Source organism: Anser brachyrhynchus (genome assembly GCF_964034855.1).
Source record: "Anser brachyrhynchus genome assembly, chromosome: 3".
NCBI classification, from domain to species: Eukaryota; Metazoa; Chordata; class Aves; order Anseriformes; family Anatidae; genus Anser; species Anser brachyrhynchus.
The window spans coordinates 68,887,267-68,905,166 of record NC_137696.1 but is presented as its reverse complement, the minus strand read 5'-3'; the positions used below and the strand labels follow the sequence as shown (position 1 = coordinate 68,905,166).

At 43.7% G+C, this 17,900-nt stretch overlaps 2 protein-coding genes across 7 annotated transcripts in view; one reads left to right on the top strand and one right to left on the bottom strand.

Annotated features, from left to right (window-relative positions):
• The first annotated feature begins 1,556 nt into the window (after positions 1–1,556).
• RNF146 (ring finger protein 146) lies at positions 1,557–11,910 on the top strand. 4 transcript variants are annotated; one of them, XM_080586831.1, is made up of 3 exons: positions 1,557–1,712; positions 6,440–6,597; positions 10,147–11,910. In XM_080586831.1, the coding sequence occupies exon 3, from the start codon at positions 10,148–10,150 to the stop codon at positions 11,204–11,206; it is 1,059 nt and encodes a 352-aa protein (XP_080442957.1). In that variant the 5' UTR covers positions 1,557–1,712; positions 6,440–6,597; position 10,147; the 3' UTR covers positions 11,207–11,910. The 4 variants fall into 4 exon arrangements, with proteins under 4 accessions (XP_080442957.1, XP_080442960.1, XP_080442959.1 ...); XM_080586834.1 differs by lacking the exon at positions 1,557–1,712 and adding an exon at positions 2,109–2,261; XM_080586833.1 differs by lacking the exon at positions 1,557–1,712 and adding an exon at positions 2,284–4,847.
• A 4,571-nt stretch (positions 11,911–16,481) lies between these two features.
• Positions 16,482–17,900, bottom strand: part of ECHDC1 (ethylmalonyl-CoA decarboxylase 1) — a 38,007-nt gene continuing 36,588 nt past the window's right edge. For all 3 annotated transcript variants that reach the window (XM_080586841.1, XM_080586840.1, XM_080586839.1), the window contains exon 7: positions 16,482–17,148. In XM_080586841.1, the coding sequence (XP_080442967.1) occupies positions 16,743–17,148 (406 nt within the window). In that variant the 3' untranslated portion in view covers positions 16,482–16,742. The remainder of the gene's footprint in view (positions 17,149–17,900) is intronic.

Genomic DNA, 17,900 nt, shown 5'->3' with positions numbered 1-17,900 from the left:
GCCTCCATCTGCACTGGTAGATGGGCTTCTCAAGTCTTTAATTTCCCTGAACCCATAGACGGAGGCTGGGGGATCAAAGTCCCACCCACTGTAAGTGAAGAGCAGGTTCGAGACCACCTGATGAATCTGAACAGGTACAAGTCTATCAGACCCAAAGACATGAACCCCAGGGTCCTGAGGGAACTGTCTGATGTAGTTACCAAGCCTCTCTCCATCATAGTTGAAAAGTCTCGGCAGTCGAGCGATGTCCCTGGTGAGTGGAAAAAGGGAAAGGTCATGCCCCTACTCTTCAACAATTAAAACAAAGAACTGAACAATGAGCACTACTCTTCAACAATTAAAACAATTAGGAGACATTTCTTCTCAGAAAGAGTGGTCAGGCATTGGAACGGGTTGCCCAGGGAAGCGGTCAAGTCACTGTCCCTGGAGGTGTTCAAGGAAATCATCAAATCATAGAATATCCAGAGTTGGAAGGGACCCATAAGGATCATCGAGTCAAACCCCTGGCTCCACACAGGTCTACCCAAAACTTCAGACCATATGACTAAGAGCACAGTGCAAACACTTCTTGAATTCTGACAGGCTTGGTGCTGTGACTACTTCCCTGGGGAGCCTGTTCCAGTGTGCGACCACCCTCTCAGTGAAGAACCTCTTCCTGATACCCAGCCTGAACCTCCCCTGTCGCAGCTTGACACCATTCCCTCGGGGCCTATCACTGGTCACTAAAGAGAATAGATCGGCACCTGCCCCTCCACTCCCCCTCGTGAGGAAGCTGTAGGCCACAATGCGGTCTCCCCTCAGCCTTCTCTTTTCCAGCCTGAACAAGCCCAGTGACCTCAGCTGCTCCTCATACGTCTTCCCCTCTAGGCCCTTCACCATCTTCGTAGCCAAGGAAAAGTTGGGCCTTGTACATAGGGACACGATTTAGTGGGCGACATTGGTAGTAGGGTGATGGTTGGACCAGATGATCTCAAGGGTCTTTTCCATCCTTAATAATTCTGTGATTCCATCTGAAGTGATGCATGGATTATCGTTTCACACCATGGTTTATTCATCTGCTGTTGACAAGAACATGGCGTACCTTTCAATTGTTTCTGCTGGCAGCAGAAAACACACCTCTCCTTCCCGTACGCTACCTCCAAGGCAGCAGCTGCGGTTTTGTGACAGCCCAGCCCCCAGCTACACCCTGGTCTCGTCCCACAGGCAGGAGGCCAGAGTAGCATCCAGCCCTCCTCGGGGCAGAGCTGGGGCCGTGACTTGAGGGAAGGCTGGACGTGGTGCTTAGGGACGTGGTGCTTAGGGACGTGGTGCTTAGGGACGTGGTGCTTAGGGACGTGGTGCTTAGGGATGCGGTGCTTAGGGACGTGGTTTTGTGAGTGACACTGGTGGGGCGGGCGATCGGACCAAATGATCACGGCGGTCTTTTCCAGCCCTAACGCCTCCGTGACTCTGCAGAGGTGCCAACGCCCGGCCTTAGGCCGCCATGACACCTCCTCGGGATAGCAGCGGGAGTGGCCGCGCCCTCCCCCCGTGACGCCACCGGCGCGCGCGCCCCTCCCCTCCGCTTGCGGCCCCTCCCTCCCGGTCGCGTCACGGTGGCGCGGCAGCGCCCCCCCCCTCCCGCCCCCCCCCTCCTGCGCGTGACGTCGGCGCGTCCCGCGGCGGCGGCAGGTGGCGGAGCGGCGCGCGCCGGGCCCGGCCCGACCCTGCGGGTGAGTCCCGGGCGGCGGCACCCCGGGGGAGGGGGGGGGGCTCCAACGGTCACCAACGGCCGCCAACGGCCGCGCCCCCCCCCCCCCTCTCCCCGCGGCGGGGCCGGGCTGCGAGGCCCGGAACAAAAGGGCAGGCCGCGGGGTGCCGGCGGGGCCCCCACCGTGACCAGGCCGCAGCAGCGCGGTGGGGAGGGAGGCGGCGGCCGGCAGCCGGCGGCGGTGCCCGGGGAGGCGGCGGTGTCGGTGTCGGTGCGGGCCCTGCGCGGCCCCTCGCGTTGCGGCGGGGCCGGGAGGCGGGCTGTGCGCGTCGCCGCCGCTGGAAATGGGGGGGGGATTGGGGCTGGGTGCTGCCGGCGGGGTGCTCGGGGGCTGGATTTGGTCGCGGCGCTGGAGCGGGGACGGGCGCAGCCCGGAGGGGAGCGCACCGGAGGTGGTGGTGTTCGTCCCAGTACCGCTTTTCTGTCACCCCCAGCGAGCAATCCTGTGCAGTTTGCCCGTGGTCCTGTACCACGGAACTGTACACCGGTAATCCCAAGGATTAGGGAATAGGTAGGTAGGGAGGGCAGCTATAAAGTTGTGCTTTTGTCAGGTTTGTGATATGAAAAACACAGCCTCCGCTAACACAGGGGGTTGTTTAAAATAGGCCTTAAAGTGCCTCCATAAATGCATCACCAAAAACGGCCTGCTGTAACAGTACTGAGCGCCCGGTACAAAACCCTGGTATCGATTTGGTCGCTTTGAGTAAATCTTAAATATCGAATGTTTGCGAGAGCTCGCTTGACAGTTCTGTGTGGTTAATGCTGTGGCTGCCTTCCGAGGGAATCAAAGTGCCAATTGTTTGAATCGCCACAGTGCGGAATCTGTACGGGGAGGAAGAAACAAGTTCGTTTTGTTTCCTTCAAAACCCGCTGCATCAGTTGAGATGTAACGCAGTTGTCATTTGCCGAGAGGGATGGAACTGCAGGGTTTCGAAGGAGTTTGAATAGTGGGCTCTTGGAAATGGTGGGAAAAAAAACACTTTATTGGAATTGATTTTTCCCCCTCTCCTTCTTCTGTGCATGTTAATCAAGTCTTTCTGTTTAGAGATGTTCCTGTACTTAGTTTGCGTTTCCAAAGCATTGATAACTTCAGATGAACCTGTTCTTGCTTTGTTTTCCTACAGGAACTTTGACACTATCATTTTGCTTGAGTGAGAAGCTAATGTTTTGCTCTCTTAAATAAAATGAAATATATACTTCAAATTCAGTGGTCCAGTTGTAGCACAGGACAAGAAATTCATTTTGAATAAATATGCAGCAGTTCAATACCAAAATGGTTGACTGTTCTGCACTTGACTATTTTTCTGTGGTTTAGTTCTAAATCTATACAAGGTGTGTTTTTCTTTGTTTTTGTTTTTTAATTAATGTGTAATGGCACTGCATAAAGAATGACGGGGAAGTTGAAGCCTCATCACATCACTAATTCCCAAAGATACTCTAATTTTAAGAAAGAGGTACAGAGAAGTCACTATGAACAGGAGACAGTGAAATTATTTATCTGCTGTGCTGTGCATTGCCTGGTGATGGTTTAAAAAATATCTGAAAGGCTCAGTACCTTTAGCTGACACTATGTTGACAATAACAGGCCTTCAGCTGGGAAAATGAATTTTTTCCCCTCCCCTTATTTAAAAAAAAAAAAAAGGCAAAAACCATACCAAAAACACTTTACTTCTTTCCTCCTTTTCCTTGTATATTTGGCTCATGGTGGCTGGTAGGGAAGGACGCAGTTCTGTCCCCTGCTTCCACCTTCTTCCACCCTCCCTCCCCCAGGAATCGAGGTATGAGGTAGGGAGCTTGATGGAAACAGTCAAGTACTTAACTATATAAAAGCATTTACCGTTTTTATTTTGTAGTGCTGTACCCGTTGATTTTTCAGCCTATGGGGACACAAAGGATTAGCTTGTGGTAACTAGTTTAAAGTAATCTGTAGAGTGCTGCAGAATTTATCATCTGAGGCAGGATTTAAATAAGGCTGTAGGTAACACCACATTTACATTCAGAACCTGGCTTCTTAAATACGTGCATTTCTGGGATATTTTTTTAAAAGTTATTGTTGCTTTTTTTCTTTTTGCTCTGGTCTCCAAAGCAAAAGAAAAATGGGAAAAAAAAAAAAGTAGTTTGGGCTCCGATAGGTTACTGGGAATCTGATGTGCAGCAGTTAACTGACAAGAAAGGTTTCGTTCCATCTTGGTCTAGTAAAAGCTGGATGTTTTCCTCAAGGAAGACCTTGGGTCACTTTCAGATGGTAGCTCAGGTAGGAGGTCAGCCACTTTGGAGTCCTAAAGCTGCGTGGAAGAGGCTGGCACAACTTCTCCCAGCAAGCGTCCCTGGAGACTTCAAGGGAACAAAGAGCAGTCAGACACCGCCTGAGCCTCAGCGTGGGAGGAGCTGTTGCCCAGCGCTGATGCCAGGTCGAAGCCCTTGCTCCTGGGCAGTGGGATTGTCCTTCATCCGTTGCGTCTTGAGTGCGCGTTCCAAAATCGGCGTGTGATGGGACGCGTGGGTTTCGTGAGTGCGCAAGGGGAAGGGACTCTTGCAGGTTGCCGCAGTTAGCGTAACTCCCCGTACGAGGTGCTTGTCTAACGTAGGAAGTTAATTGCTAAGTAGAGAACACAGCTCTTAGCCACTTAACTTCAAAGGAGCAGAGTCCGGGAAGGGGTGTGTGTGTAACCACAAGCGCCTTTTATCCCGTTTTGTAAAATTTTCATGGCTGGCTTATTAAGTAAATAACAACATAATGAAGAGTAGAGGTTACCTGAAGTCAGTTTGTGAACTAGTTCTTTTTAAGAGCTATGCAGCGTTTAGAAAGTTGCCTTACCATAATCCCATAATTATGTCCTAATTGGATTCTTCCAGGTATAATTACATGCATCGTGTATGTGCGTGCGTTTTTTTCCTAGGAAATCTGTCAGAGCTGACCCAGCGTCCTTCTCCCATCTCCATGTAACATTTGGTCTTTGAATGCTCCACCTCTGACAGTGGATTGTAGGAGGTAGCAGATAAAACCTGCAGAAGCCAGGACCTGAGCTGAAGGGCTGGGCACCACACCCACAGCATCGAGCTTGTTGCAGCCGTCTCTTTGATCGTAGCAAACACGGTATTTTGTCTGAGTGGATTAGTAGAGCCAAAATTTCAGTGGGATTGCAGCTCTCCATTTCAGATTAATGTGTGAAGAAAGGGGAAGTTGCTGGATTGATGAGGGGAGAACCGTCTCCCTTTTGAAGGGGTGCTAGGACAAGTGGATAGGCATGTTAATTTTTGCATTTTTCCTTTTGAACGCTGGCTAAAAATAGCTGGACTGAATGCTACATGGAGCTCAGCTATGAAGAAAATAACACGTTTGAGTAATTTATCTTGCACTGAAGTCATCTGAACATTTCAATCCGACATTATTCGTGATAAATGTTCAATCATTTGATGGAGCATAGCACAGAACACCGTAACACTAAATGCTCCATGTTCTTTCTGAGACTTACCACTCCTTGACTTTGCTCTAGTTGGTACATAAATCTGATCTGCACCGTGTTTACACTGAAATGATTCTTTCATTGAGCAAATTGAAATCAAATACGTGACATTCTTGGGTCTGCTTCAAAGCATTCGTATATGTAAGATTTTGCAGCAACTGAAAATTGTAATTCAAAATGCCTAAGAAACATCTTGAAAGCTACAGCCCAGAAGAGAGGAAGATACAGCTGTATGGCTCATCAGTCTTTGTACATACGATTCCCAAAATACTTTCTGTAACTAAGGGTGGGTCTTTCAGGTCAAGACCTTCTTGTTTAGAGCTTGAGAACAGGACAGTGAAATCTTGGTGGTCTCCCTGCTCTCACCCAGTTTGCAGATTCCTACCTGCCTACTGTAGAGTTATTTAGGTAATTGTTAAGACACTGGTTTCCAGTGACTACTTTGTATTTGTGAAATGAATTGGTTCAAATTCTGGTTGGTGACATACTGCAAAATGTATTTTGGCTGACATTAACTGGTAGCCTGAAGAGGGGCACGTTACCTCAGAGTCACAGAGCCTGAACTGCACCCTTGTCCTCTTTTTCAGAGATCACATATATTTGTTTCAGCACTGAACCTCAGAAGTGCTTGGCACTTCATAAAGAGGGCTCTAAGCTGCAGAGTGCTTGAGATGTGGACAGGACCTAGGGAAATCACCTGTTTGCATGCATGGTTTTCTCCTCAAACATCCGGTAACAGCCCCTGTTTACAGACAAGATTCAAAGCTGGATAGGCCTTTGGAATAATACAATATGGCTCTTTTTATATACAGGTTTAGGAAGCTGTTGTTACTTGTTAAACTCTCCGAAAACAGGAAGTCATTTACTAGAGGTTAAATATGCACAAACATAACATACTCCTAACTTTAGTCTTGTTTCTCATTTTGTATACATGGTTACTTTATGGAAATGAGGCATTAACTGTAGATATAATAAGATAATTGCCTTTTATAGTACTTTAGAAAAAGATAATTTGCATAAGTTAGACATCAAAATAATCGACATCAAACTGTAGGCCAAAATTGGTAATTGCAAAAAATACGACAATGTCTGATGGAGTCTGCATCAGGTAGATTAAAGGATGGTTATTTCCTTTCTGTAACAGGACCATGGCGTTGTGTTTTGCTCGCTCATATCTGTGTACAATGCTGTTGTAATGGTGATACTGTTTGCTTTCCATTAGTGTGCAGAGAAGCTGAAACGCTGCAGTGTACCGTTGGGCAGGACAGACAAGGAATGAGCCAGCCTTGGGAAGGAGGACCTGCCATCCTAGCTGGAGACATCTGAAGAGAGGACATCTTAGTCTCGTGGCATGCGTCAGTAGAAATTACTCAAGAGAAAGTAAGCTGCTGTTGTTTTGTTAATGGACTTGCACGTGCCAGCTTGTTGACAAACTGCTTAGTTGTAGCTAGAATTTGACCCGGAGTCCGAAAAGTTACTGTTTTGGGGTAGGGTTATGGGAATTTACTTGCTCTTTGGACAGAGTCCCAGAAGGCCTGGGGAATTTTCATATAGTTTTTATACATTACCTATTCCATACTTTGTGTGTTGATGAAGGCACTCTAGGCTATGCGTCGTAAGCTTACCAAATGAAATGTAGGTTTTAATATTAATTAAAAAAAGAGATAATAGAAGTGAGATCTGCCAGGATTGTAGACCAGCTCCTTCACAGTTGGCTTTAGGCTGTATTTATGTTAAAATGTAGCATTCAGATGCTTGTTGTTCCCTTTTTTTATATCTGAACTGATGATCCAAATACTTCAAATAACTTTATTTTTAGAACTTGTCACTGATTTTAATTTATTCAATAATGTAATTTTCCCTGTTAGCCAAAATTAATAAAGTAACCCAGCTCTCCAAAAAACAGAGCTTAGTCTTTGATAACCATTTTAATATGAAGCCTTTTTTGAATAAATCTTGTTATAAAATATTACTGTTAATTTCAGGGAAAATACTCTGCACTCAGATTTGTTTAGTTATTAATGCCATGAAGCTGGAATGAATGTGCTTCCACAGCCGTAACTTAGCAGAATAGCAGCTCTAGATGTTTTTCCTCTTTTCCAAAGGGCTTACCTGTTTGATAAAAATCTACATATATACGCCCTAGTACTAATTTATAGACAAACTCCGTGAACTAGATCTAATACTTAAAAAGGTAAACAATAAAGGATTAACTAGTATATTCTTTTAGAAACAAAAAGTGAAAGCCTCAGTTCAGTTGATCTAAATCTTTAAATGGATAATTGTCCTGCATTCTGAGCACATGCAACTGCAGTTGTGCTTGTCTTTTATTAAAAGTGTTATGTTGCAGGGTTGTGGTTGGTTAGAGATGAGGGTATTCTTCTAGCTGTATTAATTTTACGTTTTCCTCTAATTCATTAAAAATCACTTAAGACTTTCAAAAGAAGACATTTATTCCTCCTTTCCATTCATTATTAACTTGACCTAGTAAGGAATCAAAGAACCTTCAAATTAGTAGGTGACCTATTGAGCACAGCTCAAATATTAATGAGAACTCTCTCACTGCTTTTTGTTTACTCATGATACAGCATAATACATTCACTCATAATAGTAACAATACCAGAATTTGATTTGTCAAAATGGGTTTCATTTTTAATCCCAGCAGTCTCCAAATTCTTAATTATGATACACAAATTATAGAGAAGTTACTTATCTTCATGTTGTTTTTATCTTTTCTTTGAAGAGGATAACCTTATGAAATGTATTTAGGGAAAAGAAGCCTTTTGTAAAACTGTAGCGTGGAAATAAAAATCTCAGCTGCTGTGCCTTTCTGCACGGTGGTATGTCATTATGGGAACACTTGAAAATTCAGATCTTTTTTCCTCAGCCATGGTTGGCACAAACTAATCAATACATGGTTTTCTATTTCAGCTCTTCTGTTGTGAGATACTGATTGAGTTATGTTCGTGGGTATTCTGAAATCTGAATAGCTTTTCTTCTCTCCTTTTTCTAATAAGTTCCTCGTCATAAAAACCTAGTTTTGGTGTAAAGTTCTGCTTCCAAATATAACCTGGAAAGTGTGAAGCTGCCAGAGAGCAACTAGTTCACAACACTTTCAGAATGTGTCTCTCACGTAGATGTGCAAAATAAAGACAATTACCAGGTGGTAATGCTGTCTGTATCTGCACGCTGACTGAAGAGCTAGTATGCATATTTGTTCTTAATCTCAGAGAAAGAAGTTCAGATACAAAGGTGGACAGAGTTATATGCCACTTCAGAAATAACATATATGAACGGTAGAGCTTAAAAAACCCGACTTGATTAAAAAATTAGATTAAAGAAAGGCATTGCTCTTCTGAGAGGAAATTACAGTGACAAAAGGGAACGGGTAGCATATAGAGATGCATTTTTGTAAAGATAAATATAGACACAGAAGCATAAATTTTTTTTTTCTAATCCCAGCATGTGTTCGTAAGATGCATAAAGCAGCAAAGGCTTTTACTGTAACACGAGGGATTTTCTCTTGAGGTAATGCGTTTTACTAGAAATATGTCTGATACTGGAACAGGCTGTCCAGGGAGGTTGTGATACCACCATCCTTGCAGGTTTCAAAAAAGTCAGCTAGACAAAGCCATGGCTGATCGGACCTGATACTGCTGATAGTGCCGTGTGGAGCTGGAATCTGGGCTCCTGTGACCTCTAACGGTCCCTTCTGGCCCACCCTTCTGTGGTGACTTTGGATGAACTATGCTCTGCTGTTTGTACAAAGAGGACTAGTTACACTGAAAGGCTTTTTTGCTGAGTATCAGCCCTATGCTGCCAAATTCCTTGGAGATTTGAAATGAAAAAGGCACATTTTTAGGCCCCATTCCCCTAAAGCCCACTCTTCGCCCTCGTTTGATATCTGCTGGTTTGTTTTGATGAGAATAAATGAGATCATAACAGGAAAATAACCATGAAAAAGACTATGAAAGATTGCCGTAGGTAAATGTAGTCTAGCAGGCATTTGTATGTCTAGGCTAGAATATTTTGCGTATTGAAATCCTATAAAATGGCAGAGTAGCATTATAGTTGGTTATAAAATTTCTGTTTAACAACAGAGATGAGACACGGCCAGAGAAGGCACAGGCAATGACTTCACAAACAAATGATGGCTGCGTATTTCATCTCCTGTGATAGATACACTGCCCCTTCTGCTTGGCTGGAACAATTCCTTTTGAGGTACCCTCAGCTAGATCAGCAAGTTCACCTGTTTTTTAGGAAAGAGAAATCCAGGATAGCTTTTGAAAAAGCCACCTCAGTCTTCAAATCCAGTTCTTCCTGTAGCCCTGTGGTTGTTACAAGCCTTGTCTGAGGGCTGGTACGCTGTGGTGACTAAGAAACAGCGAGTGGGAATACTCCAGCCTGGTTCTGCTGCCGGGCATATTTTGTGCTATGGAAACCTAGCCTGAAGTATTGTTCTGGTAATCCCCTAGTCAAACTGATGATCACCAGTACTGTACAGATGGATTGTTTTGTGGGTAGGTCACCTCTTGAGAAAAGAATCGTAGCCTCTTCAGATTTTCTGAGGAGGCTCCAAAATAACAGGCTGGCTGGATGCTTTGTAGTACCTTTAGCCTGCATGAAGCTAGCTGATCAACACTGCTTCAGAAAAAGGAGAGAGGAAATTCCCAAGTTTGGCATGGTATTGTGTTAAAAATGAAACAGGAGATTAAAGATCAGCGATTGGGAAAAGAAATTCTACCAAAATTCAGCTTAGTTTGTTGACTCAGAAAACAGTGTTAACCTATCGGTTACTTTAAAAGTTGAGCTTCATAAATGATACCTCATCTTAACCCAAGGCAAGTGTCTCATTCTGTGGATGGTGAGGTAAGGTGCCAGTTTAGGTTGACACAGTAAACTGATTTACATCTCTTTGATCTTCTGCAGGATGGCTGGCTGCGGTGAAATAGATCATTCGATCAACATGCTTCCCACAAATAGGAAGACAAATGAGTCATGTGCTAATGCAGCACCTTCCTTGACAGTCCCTGAATGTGCTATCTGTCTGCAAACGTGTGTCCATCCAGTAAGTCTGCCTTGTAAACATGTTTTCTGCTATCTGTGTGTGAAGGGAGCTTCTTGGCTTGGGAAACGATGTGCGCTCTGCCGGCAGGAGATCCCAGAGGATTTTCTCGACAAGCCAACCTTATTGTCACCAGAAGAACTCAAAGCAGCAAGCAGAGGCAACGGAGAATATGCTTGGTACTACGAAGGTAGAAATGGTTGGTGGCAGTATGATGAACGTACCAGCAGAGAGCTGGAAGATGCCTTTTCCAAAGGTAAAAAGAGCACTGAAATGCTGATTGCTGGGTTTTTATACGTAGCAGATCTTGAAAATATGGTTCAGTATAGGAGAAACGAGCATGGACGCCGCAGGAAAATAAAACGGGACATTATAGATATTCCAAAGAAGGGAGTGGCTGGGCTTAGGTTGGACTGTGACGCTAACACTGTCAACCTGGCGAGAGAGAGCTCCGCTGACGGTGCAGACAGCACAGCGACCCCGGGGGCTGCAGCCGTACAGCCCCTGGTGCCTGTTTCTGCTAGGCCCCTGCCGTCACTCGATGGTCAGCTGATGAGTCCTTCAACGCCATCGCCTGATGTAAGCGCTTCTCTAGAAGACTCTTTTGCCCAGTTGCAAATAAATGGAGACAGTATGGCCGAAAGGAGCCATAGGGGAGAGGGAGAGGAAGACCATGAATCGTCATCGTCCGGTAGGGTGCCGGCCCCTGACGCCTCTGTGGAGGAGACCGAATCGGATGCTAGCAGCGATAGCGAGGATGTGTCTGCCCACCTCCAGCAACATCCATCCTCTGCCCAGCAGAGACACTTGAATGCAAACGCAAACCAGTCAGGAGTGGATAGACCAGTGGCAGGGGGAGGGGTGGTAAACGCGAGTGTAAGGTCTAGAAGGCCAGATGGACAGTGCACAGTCACTGAAGTTTAAATCTGGAGCCATGCGATTGAAAAACTCAGTCCCGTATCTGTAAATTTTCTGTCCACATTGGCATTGCACTCAAACCTAGCAGTGTGTTTGGTGGGAGGGTGGGGTGAAGGGGAGAACCAGATTTGGCCTAATTTAAGTCTCTTAACATGTCTCAGCTGGAAGACTAACTGTAAGAAACTGGGTCGTCCTGTTAATGGTTTGAAAGCTGCTTAGCAATACCCAGTTTTCTTGAAAATGTCTTGTGTTTATTTTGTAGCATCCTCCCCTTGAAGATACTCGGTCCCTTTTTGGCCAATGTATATCTACTGTACAACTTGAATTGTTTTCATTATCTGACTGTTGCATTAAGTGTCTTACTACTTTCTGCATGGATTGATGTATGAAAAGAACACTAAAGCAATGTGGGAGCAGGGAAGATGTTGGGTGTGAGCAGGATGCTTAATTTAATGTGAGAAAATAGATGTGAGTTTGGAGTTAAAATGTGTTTTTACTAGACAAAGAGCAATCATTTACCTTCCTTCAATGGAAATGTAAAAATGCTGTTAACTTTCGTTGCAAATTCTTACCTATACACTTCATGGCATTTTCACTGGCTTTGCCATCTAGTCCTTGTAGTTCTGTTTTTGAGGTCTTTCTTGATCTGTCTCGTTTTTGTTACGGAATTTATAATTTAATAAAACTACATTTTACCAGTAACAATCTTAGATATGTCTCCAGTTTAATTGAACTTCACTGGAGGAACTTTAAAGAAAACTATCATAAAACAGCTTCCTGTGTTTGCTGACAGGGAGGATTGGTATAGAGTGGTATCTAAGTTCTTAACATCCCTGACTGACTGTATCTCAAACAACACTGTAGGAGTGTGCCTATCTAAAGAAAAATCCTGAGTTACAGGCTTAATGTTTACACAGGCTTAACGCTCCTCATCTGAAGGGCTGATCAACTCACTTCACTGTTATGGTAGACAAAAGTATCACAGTCTTATTTATTAACAGCAGAAACATTGAAATAAAAGAGCGTGAATAATCAAACCTGACCTTAAGGTAAAAAACATGTTATGGAATACATTGCTATTTATCTGTTCTGCATAGCAAAACTAGCAGCAGCACAGAAAAGATAATTCTGGGCTTGTATTAGAAATACATCTTCTGGATACTACATCTCCCAGTTTCTACGAACTTGAAAATTACAACATTTTTTTTTTTTTCTATGGCAGTTATTTCTCATTCTGAAAAATGGTGGTTGGTCAGCTGTTGATTTGGCTTAATCTTTAAAATAAAGCTAATTAAACCCCAATTCTTAGTACATATATCCCTGAATAGGAAGGGCCAATAGCTGAAATGCAATTATTTCAAATCTTGAAACAAAAGGTGCTAAAAACTGTACACTTAAGCTTCTAAGACATTTTCCTTACACTGGCTAAAATGCCTATTCATAGACAAAGCTGTGAAAGTCTTCCAGTTTCTGGGTTTTATTTTTGCCCGCAAGGTGAGACAGTGGGTCCAGTGAACAAAGGAGATGGCACAGGAGGAGGCTTAGATGGAATAAGGAGTGTTACTTTCTTACCACTTAATAGTTCCATAAGGCAATAAGCCAGTAATGTGAACTTTGGAAGGAAAGAACTTGGAATGTCTTTTCTTCCATTTGTTAGTTGTCACCTGCCTTTTTTCTTTCTAGTTAGCATGCGATGGCGCTAATCAAAATCTAACTGTGCTGTAAAAACACACAGTAAGGATGCTTCTGGTATTCGCGTGCATTTCACTTAATGCGAGGCTATGCACTGTTATAGCAAGATGCAAAATACAAGACTTGCTATATATGCTCAATGTGAGGACTTTCGGCACAAATAACATACAATGCATTTTATTAGTGGTTATCCATGGGGGTTCTTGTCCAAAGTAGAGGCAGATCTCCATTCAGGCCAAACACCCATGATGCTGCCTTTGGCTCCTGCTGGCTGACCGCAGCTGTGAATTACTGAAATTAGTTAAAGTAAGGCTGATAACTGCTTAACAGCTAATCATCAGGGTGGCAAATACACACCCCAGATCAAGCTAGGAAGACACAGTAACCAGTAATTCCCATCTTATATTTAAATCATTACCATCAGTAGGATACTTGTTCTCTATTTTAGCCAAGCTACAGCCACACTGCATTGTATGTTTTTCTGTAACTCGCTGCATACACGATTTTTCAACTTGTAGAGAATAGCTATAGAAACGCAGAATAGAGAGGAAAGAGGATATTAAAATAATACTATAAAATCTGTACTGCATCTCTTCATTTCCAGAACAGATAGCTACAGATACAGGACTCCTCCAGCACAGTAAAAAACACACAGCAAACCACGCATTCACAAAGAACACCTCGGTTGCCCATTTGGTAAGTATATTCCTGCGGCAAATATGGGAACGTATCAGTATTGCTGAAAGTGACCCCCAGTGTGACCGTATCAGGCGATTGAACACTTGGCTCAGAATCCACACCCCCATTAAGTACTCAGGGTGTCCCAATACACAGAGGCAAGGAACAAGACAGGCGTTTCACAGAGTAATGTGAAACCTCGTTTGCTGAGGAGGGAGCTGGCAAACTAGCCCCTAGGAAACAGAAAAGCTAGCGCTCCATTTAATTAGGAGACTGGGAGGATCAATTTTGAACACGGGTTTCTAATTCATTCTGTGCATTTAGCGCTTGTTTGGTTTTAGGTCATTTCTAAAGGGGAACAAAAAAGTAAAGCTTGTAGTCTTTAATAAATTGTAACATATATACATAAATGCCTATTAGCTGCTGGTTACAGGTATTTGTCACTGTTAAGATGATAATAAAGTGATTATGAAATTGAGCATTTAGGTTTGCAATTGCTAAAATGGGATTCCATTTCATCTGAGTCTGGAGCCCTTGTGATATCACTCATGGTAATTTAGTTAGACTGGTTTTCATAATAAGGGCTACGCTTGTTTTTAAAACAGAAAAAAAAATTATTATAGAATACAGCATTAGGCTGAGCACAAAAATCCTTGATCAAAACAAACACCTATAATTACTTTGAGAATCTCCTATAGCAGTGTGTGGTATGTTTGCGATTCCAACAGATCAGACGACAAAATGAGATTCTGTAACCTTTTCTGAAAGTGTCTTAGCCATTTCTAGCACCAGTTAATTATTTGTGCTGTTACTAGAAGCAAACATTGGCTTTGATACAAATCAGAGAGGATAGCTGGAGAAATGCATTTGCTGAAATGAGAAGTAAACTCGTTGTCTACAAATTGAACTGGAAAAAGGTCCCCAGTAGATACACATACTAAGTTATACTTACTGTCAGCACAGGTCTGCTTCAAAATGTGCAAGTAAAACACACTGCTTCTCTGCTACAGTTTCCTCCCTTTCAAATTTATATCTCACAGTTTGCAGAATATGCTATTGGACCTTACAACCTGACACCTGAAAAATAAAAATATTCAAGGGTCTTGTTCAGGTTCTAAGTAATACTCACACCCATTTTAAAAAACATAACCACAATGTTAGTAATGGCAAATTTATTCTTGTTGCTATAAAAGACCTAACTAGCTGCCATTGAAAGTACTTTTTTTTTTTTTTGACTAATAACAAAGTGATGTGCTACTGCTTCAAAAAGTTGAGTAGGAATTGGGTGAGCATGGAGTGAAACACGCTCTGAAAGTTCAGTGATGTTGGCAGTCTGGAATCCCTCACGAATCTTGATGAACTTCATGAAAAGCACATCAGCTTCATTACTAAACAGTTACGTTTTGCCTTACTGTATTAAAACATCCTTACCTCCTAAGTCATGGGTTTGAAATCCATCTGCACTGGACTAGCAGTGAGCTGTTGGATAGAAAAAAAGGGTGGAGCACAGAACAGACCACTACCCTCTCCTACCTGTTCCCATTCCTGTCTCTAACTTGGAAGTAAACATTGAACGTTATTGTTGGGGAAGAGAGGTTTGAAATCTTTCAACAGTTTCGGTTGCAAAGGCAGAAAGGAGGGATCAACAGGACAGGGTAAGTTGCTTATCTTCTGTGAGGTGCCAGCTCAGAACACATCCCTTCCTTCAGCATTGCTTCAGGCTATACACACTCCCTCCCCACTGTGAAAGCCATATAATAAAATACCCAGCGGAGCATAGCATATGCTCAAAAGCTTTAGAATCTTAGCAGGCAATCCAAGCCTAATTCCCATTGTTAATCTGCCCCAAGATCCTCACCATCTCAAACTCAGTAATTCTGCCACACTGTAGATACCATAACATGGATTTCCCTGCAAGGAATCACCTCATTTTCCTAAGGGAGCTTGTACCACATACCTGTTAGTTATGCCTGGTCACAGCAAGAATGCACGTCAATGCAAAACATCCCAGTTTCCTCCTTAACATGCTCCCTTGGGGGGGCACATGGGTCCCAGGCTCAGGTATTGACCCTGCTTGATTTAGAGATAAGCGCCTTCTAATCAACAATACAGGAAACTCTCAGTCATGGATATGTCTGTACATTTTTGCTACCAAATATATTTCATTTTAAATCAAGAATCATCTCCCAAAGCAGGGACTCAGTCTCAGTTTCTAATTTCTAAAGCGAAAACTGTCCCCACTGAGTTATCTGGTTATTCACACAGTCACTGGCATGGATATCAAGTTCCAAGTTGTCTGGTCTTTCACAGCCCAAATGTGCCCTGTGAGTAAACGTACTTTAAAAGGCAGACAAGTCCTTCCCGAATGCTGAAGTACTGAGACCATCCAGTCAACAAAATACCATCTGGGAGCATTACGCATCGTGGCTTTCTAAGATTTCAGCTTGATTTTAAGTGAAGAATCAGGTCAGCAGCTTTGCATGTGCTCAGTATCAGATCCAGGCTGTGGGAATGTGCAGATACATATGTAAGATCGCTGGTTCCCAAAGCAGTCAGTAGACACCTAAATGCATTTAAAGATTTGGATCCATGTCAGTGAACAAGGGCTACAAGCTCTTCAATGAGCTAGAGCTGCTTCTATATAACAATCACCATTAAAAATGCCATATCACTTTCTCAGCAATTATACCCAGAACTGACTGAAGATGAAAACAGAAAAAAATATCATCTCACCAGTTACCATCCCTACAAAGTTGCTTTAAGACACTGGCCACATGTTTGGGAACTCAGGTTTTACAGCTTTAGGTGCACCTGCTCTGTAAATAAATAAACCTCTCATCTCTCAAGCAAATCATTTCCATACCAGTTAGAAAAACAAAATTAACTCCAAAGAAAATAATCTTCAGCCTCATTCCAAAAGCATTATAGTTCTATTCTCAGCACAGTATTTACCTTTACATACAAATTTCACTAATCTCCATTCAGCGGGTGATTAGAACAGTAAATTTTCTGGCAATTTCTCTGCGGTTGCACACCAAATATGTCTGCCAGACATGAATGACAGGAATGTTAAGAACTTGTTCATTTAAACTGGCATTAAATGATTCAGTTTTAACACCTGTTTCAGTGAAAGCTTTGCAAAATATCAAGAACACTCCTTATGCATTGACCATCATTTATGTTTTGGCCTTCTAACCAGTGCCTGCAAATTGGCAGGCCCACCCCACACAGTTCCAAAAACGTCCTTCTCTGTCCGTAAGGCATCTTCCAGAGGTAGCTCTCTTCCTGCTGTGACCACCTGTTTCACAGCCCGAATCACACTAGCTGGACCCTCTGTGTACTGACTCAGCCAGGCTCGAGCTTCTTCTAGGGATGCGCTTTCCTCTGAAGACAGCAAGGTTTCCTCCGAAAGCCCGAGGCGCAGCGCTCTTTCGGGGTCCACCTTGAGGGCCCCGCTCAGCAGGCGGAGGGCAGCCCCGCTGCCAACGATTTGCACCAGCCTGGCAGCTCCTCCCCAGCCGGGAACCAGACCCATGTGCTTATGGACGAATCGGATTTCGCTGCCAGGCGTCATCAACCTGTCGATGAAAAAAAACCACAACACATTCAGAGGTCAGTCTGTGCACTGACTTTAGCTTTCAGCTCTCCGGCGTTCACTTCTCCATTTCCTCCTCCCCGCCGCTTCCAAAGGATAATCACAGAATCATTAGGGTTGTAAAAGCCCTCCAAGATCATCTGGTCCAACCATCCCCCTACCACCCACTAAACCATGTTCCTAAGCACCACGTCCAACCTTTAAATGCAACCTGACAGCATGATAATTAGAGCCGGAGCTATAATACCTTAATTTTTACATCATCCAGTGACTTCAGCTGCAGCTCTTGGCCCTTCTCAAAATGAGACCTGTAGACTGTCACAAGTAAAGACGCTTAGTGCCCACACCAATCCCTGTAGTCAGTTCTAAAAAGTGTTTGAAAGCAGAATTGCAGAGATGGAGGGTGCATTACACTTACAGTACTAGTACTGTCCCTCTAATTCATGCCTAAAGCAACACAGTTTTGGCTAAACTACTGCACAATGCTTACTTCTTGAGGGGATGGATCATGCTCTTCTTAGTACTGATATGCACTAGGGGAGTTCTGTCAGCGCCGCGGTGCTTGATTATCGTTTTGTTGTTGTTGTTGCTCTATTTTAGAGTCTGCCTGAGTTTGATTTTCTAACTACTCGCTGCAGTAAGGGAAGTCAGGATGGATCTTCTATTTATGACTCCCAGCGTGTAACAGAATTGCTTTCTATCTATGCCTTACAGTGTGCAACAGAGTTGCTCCTC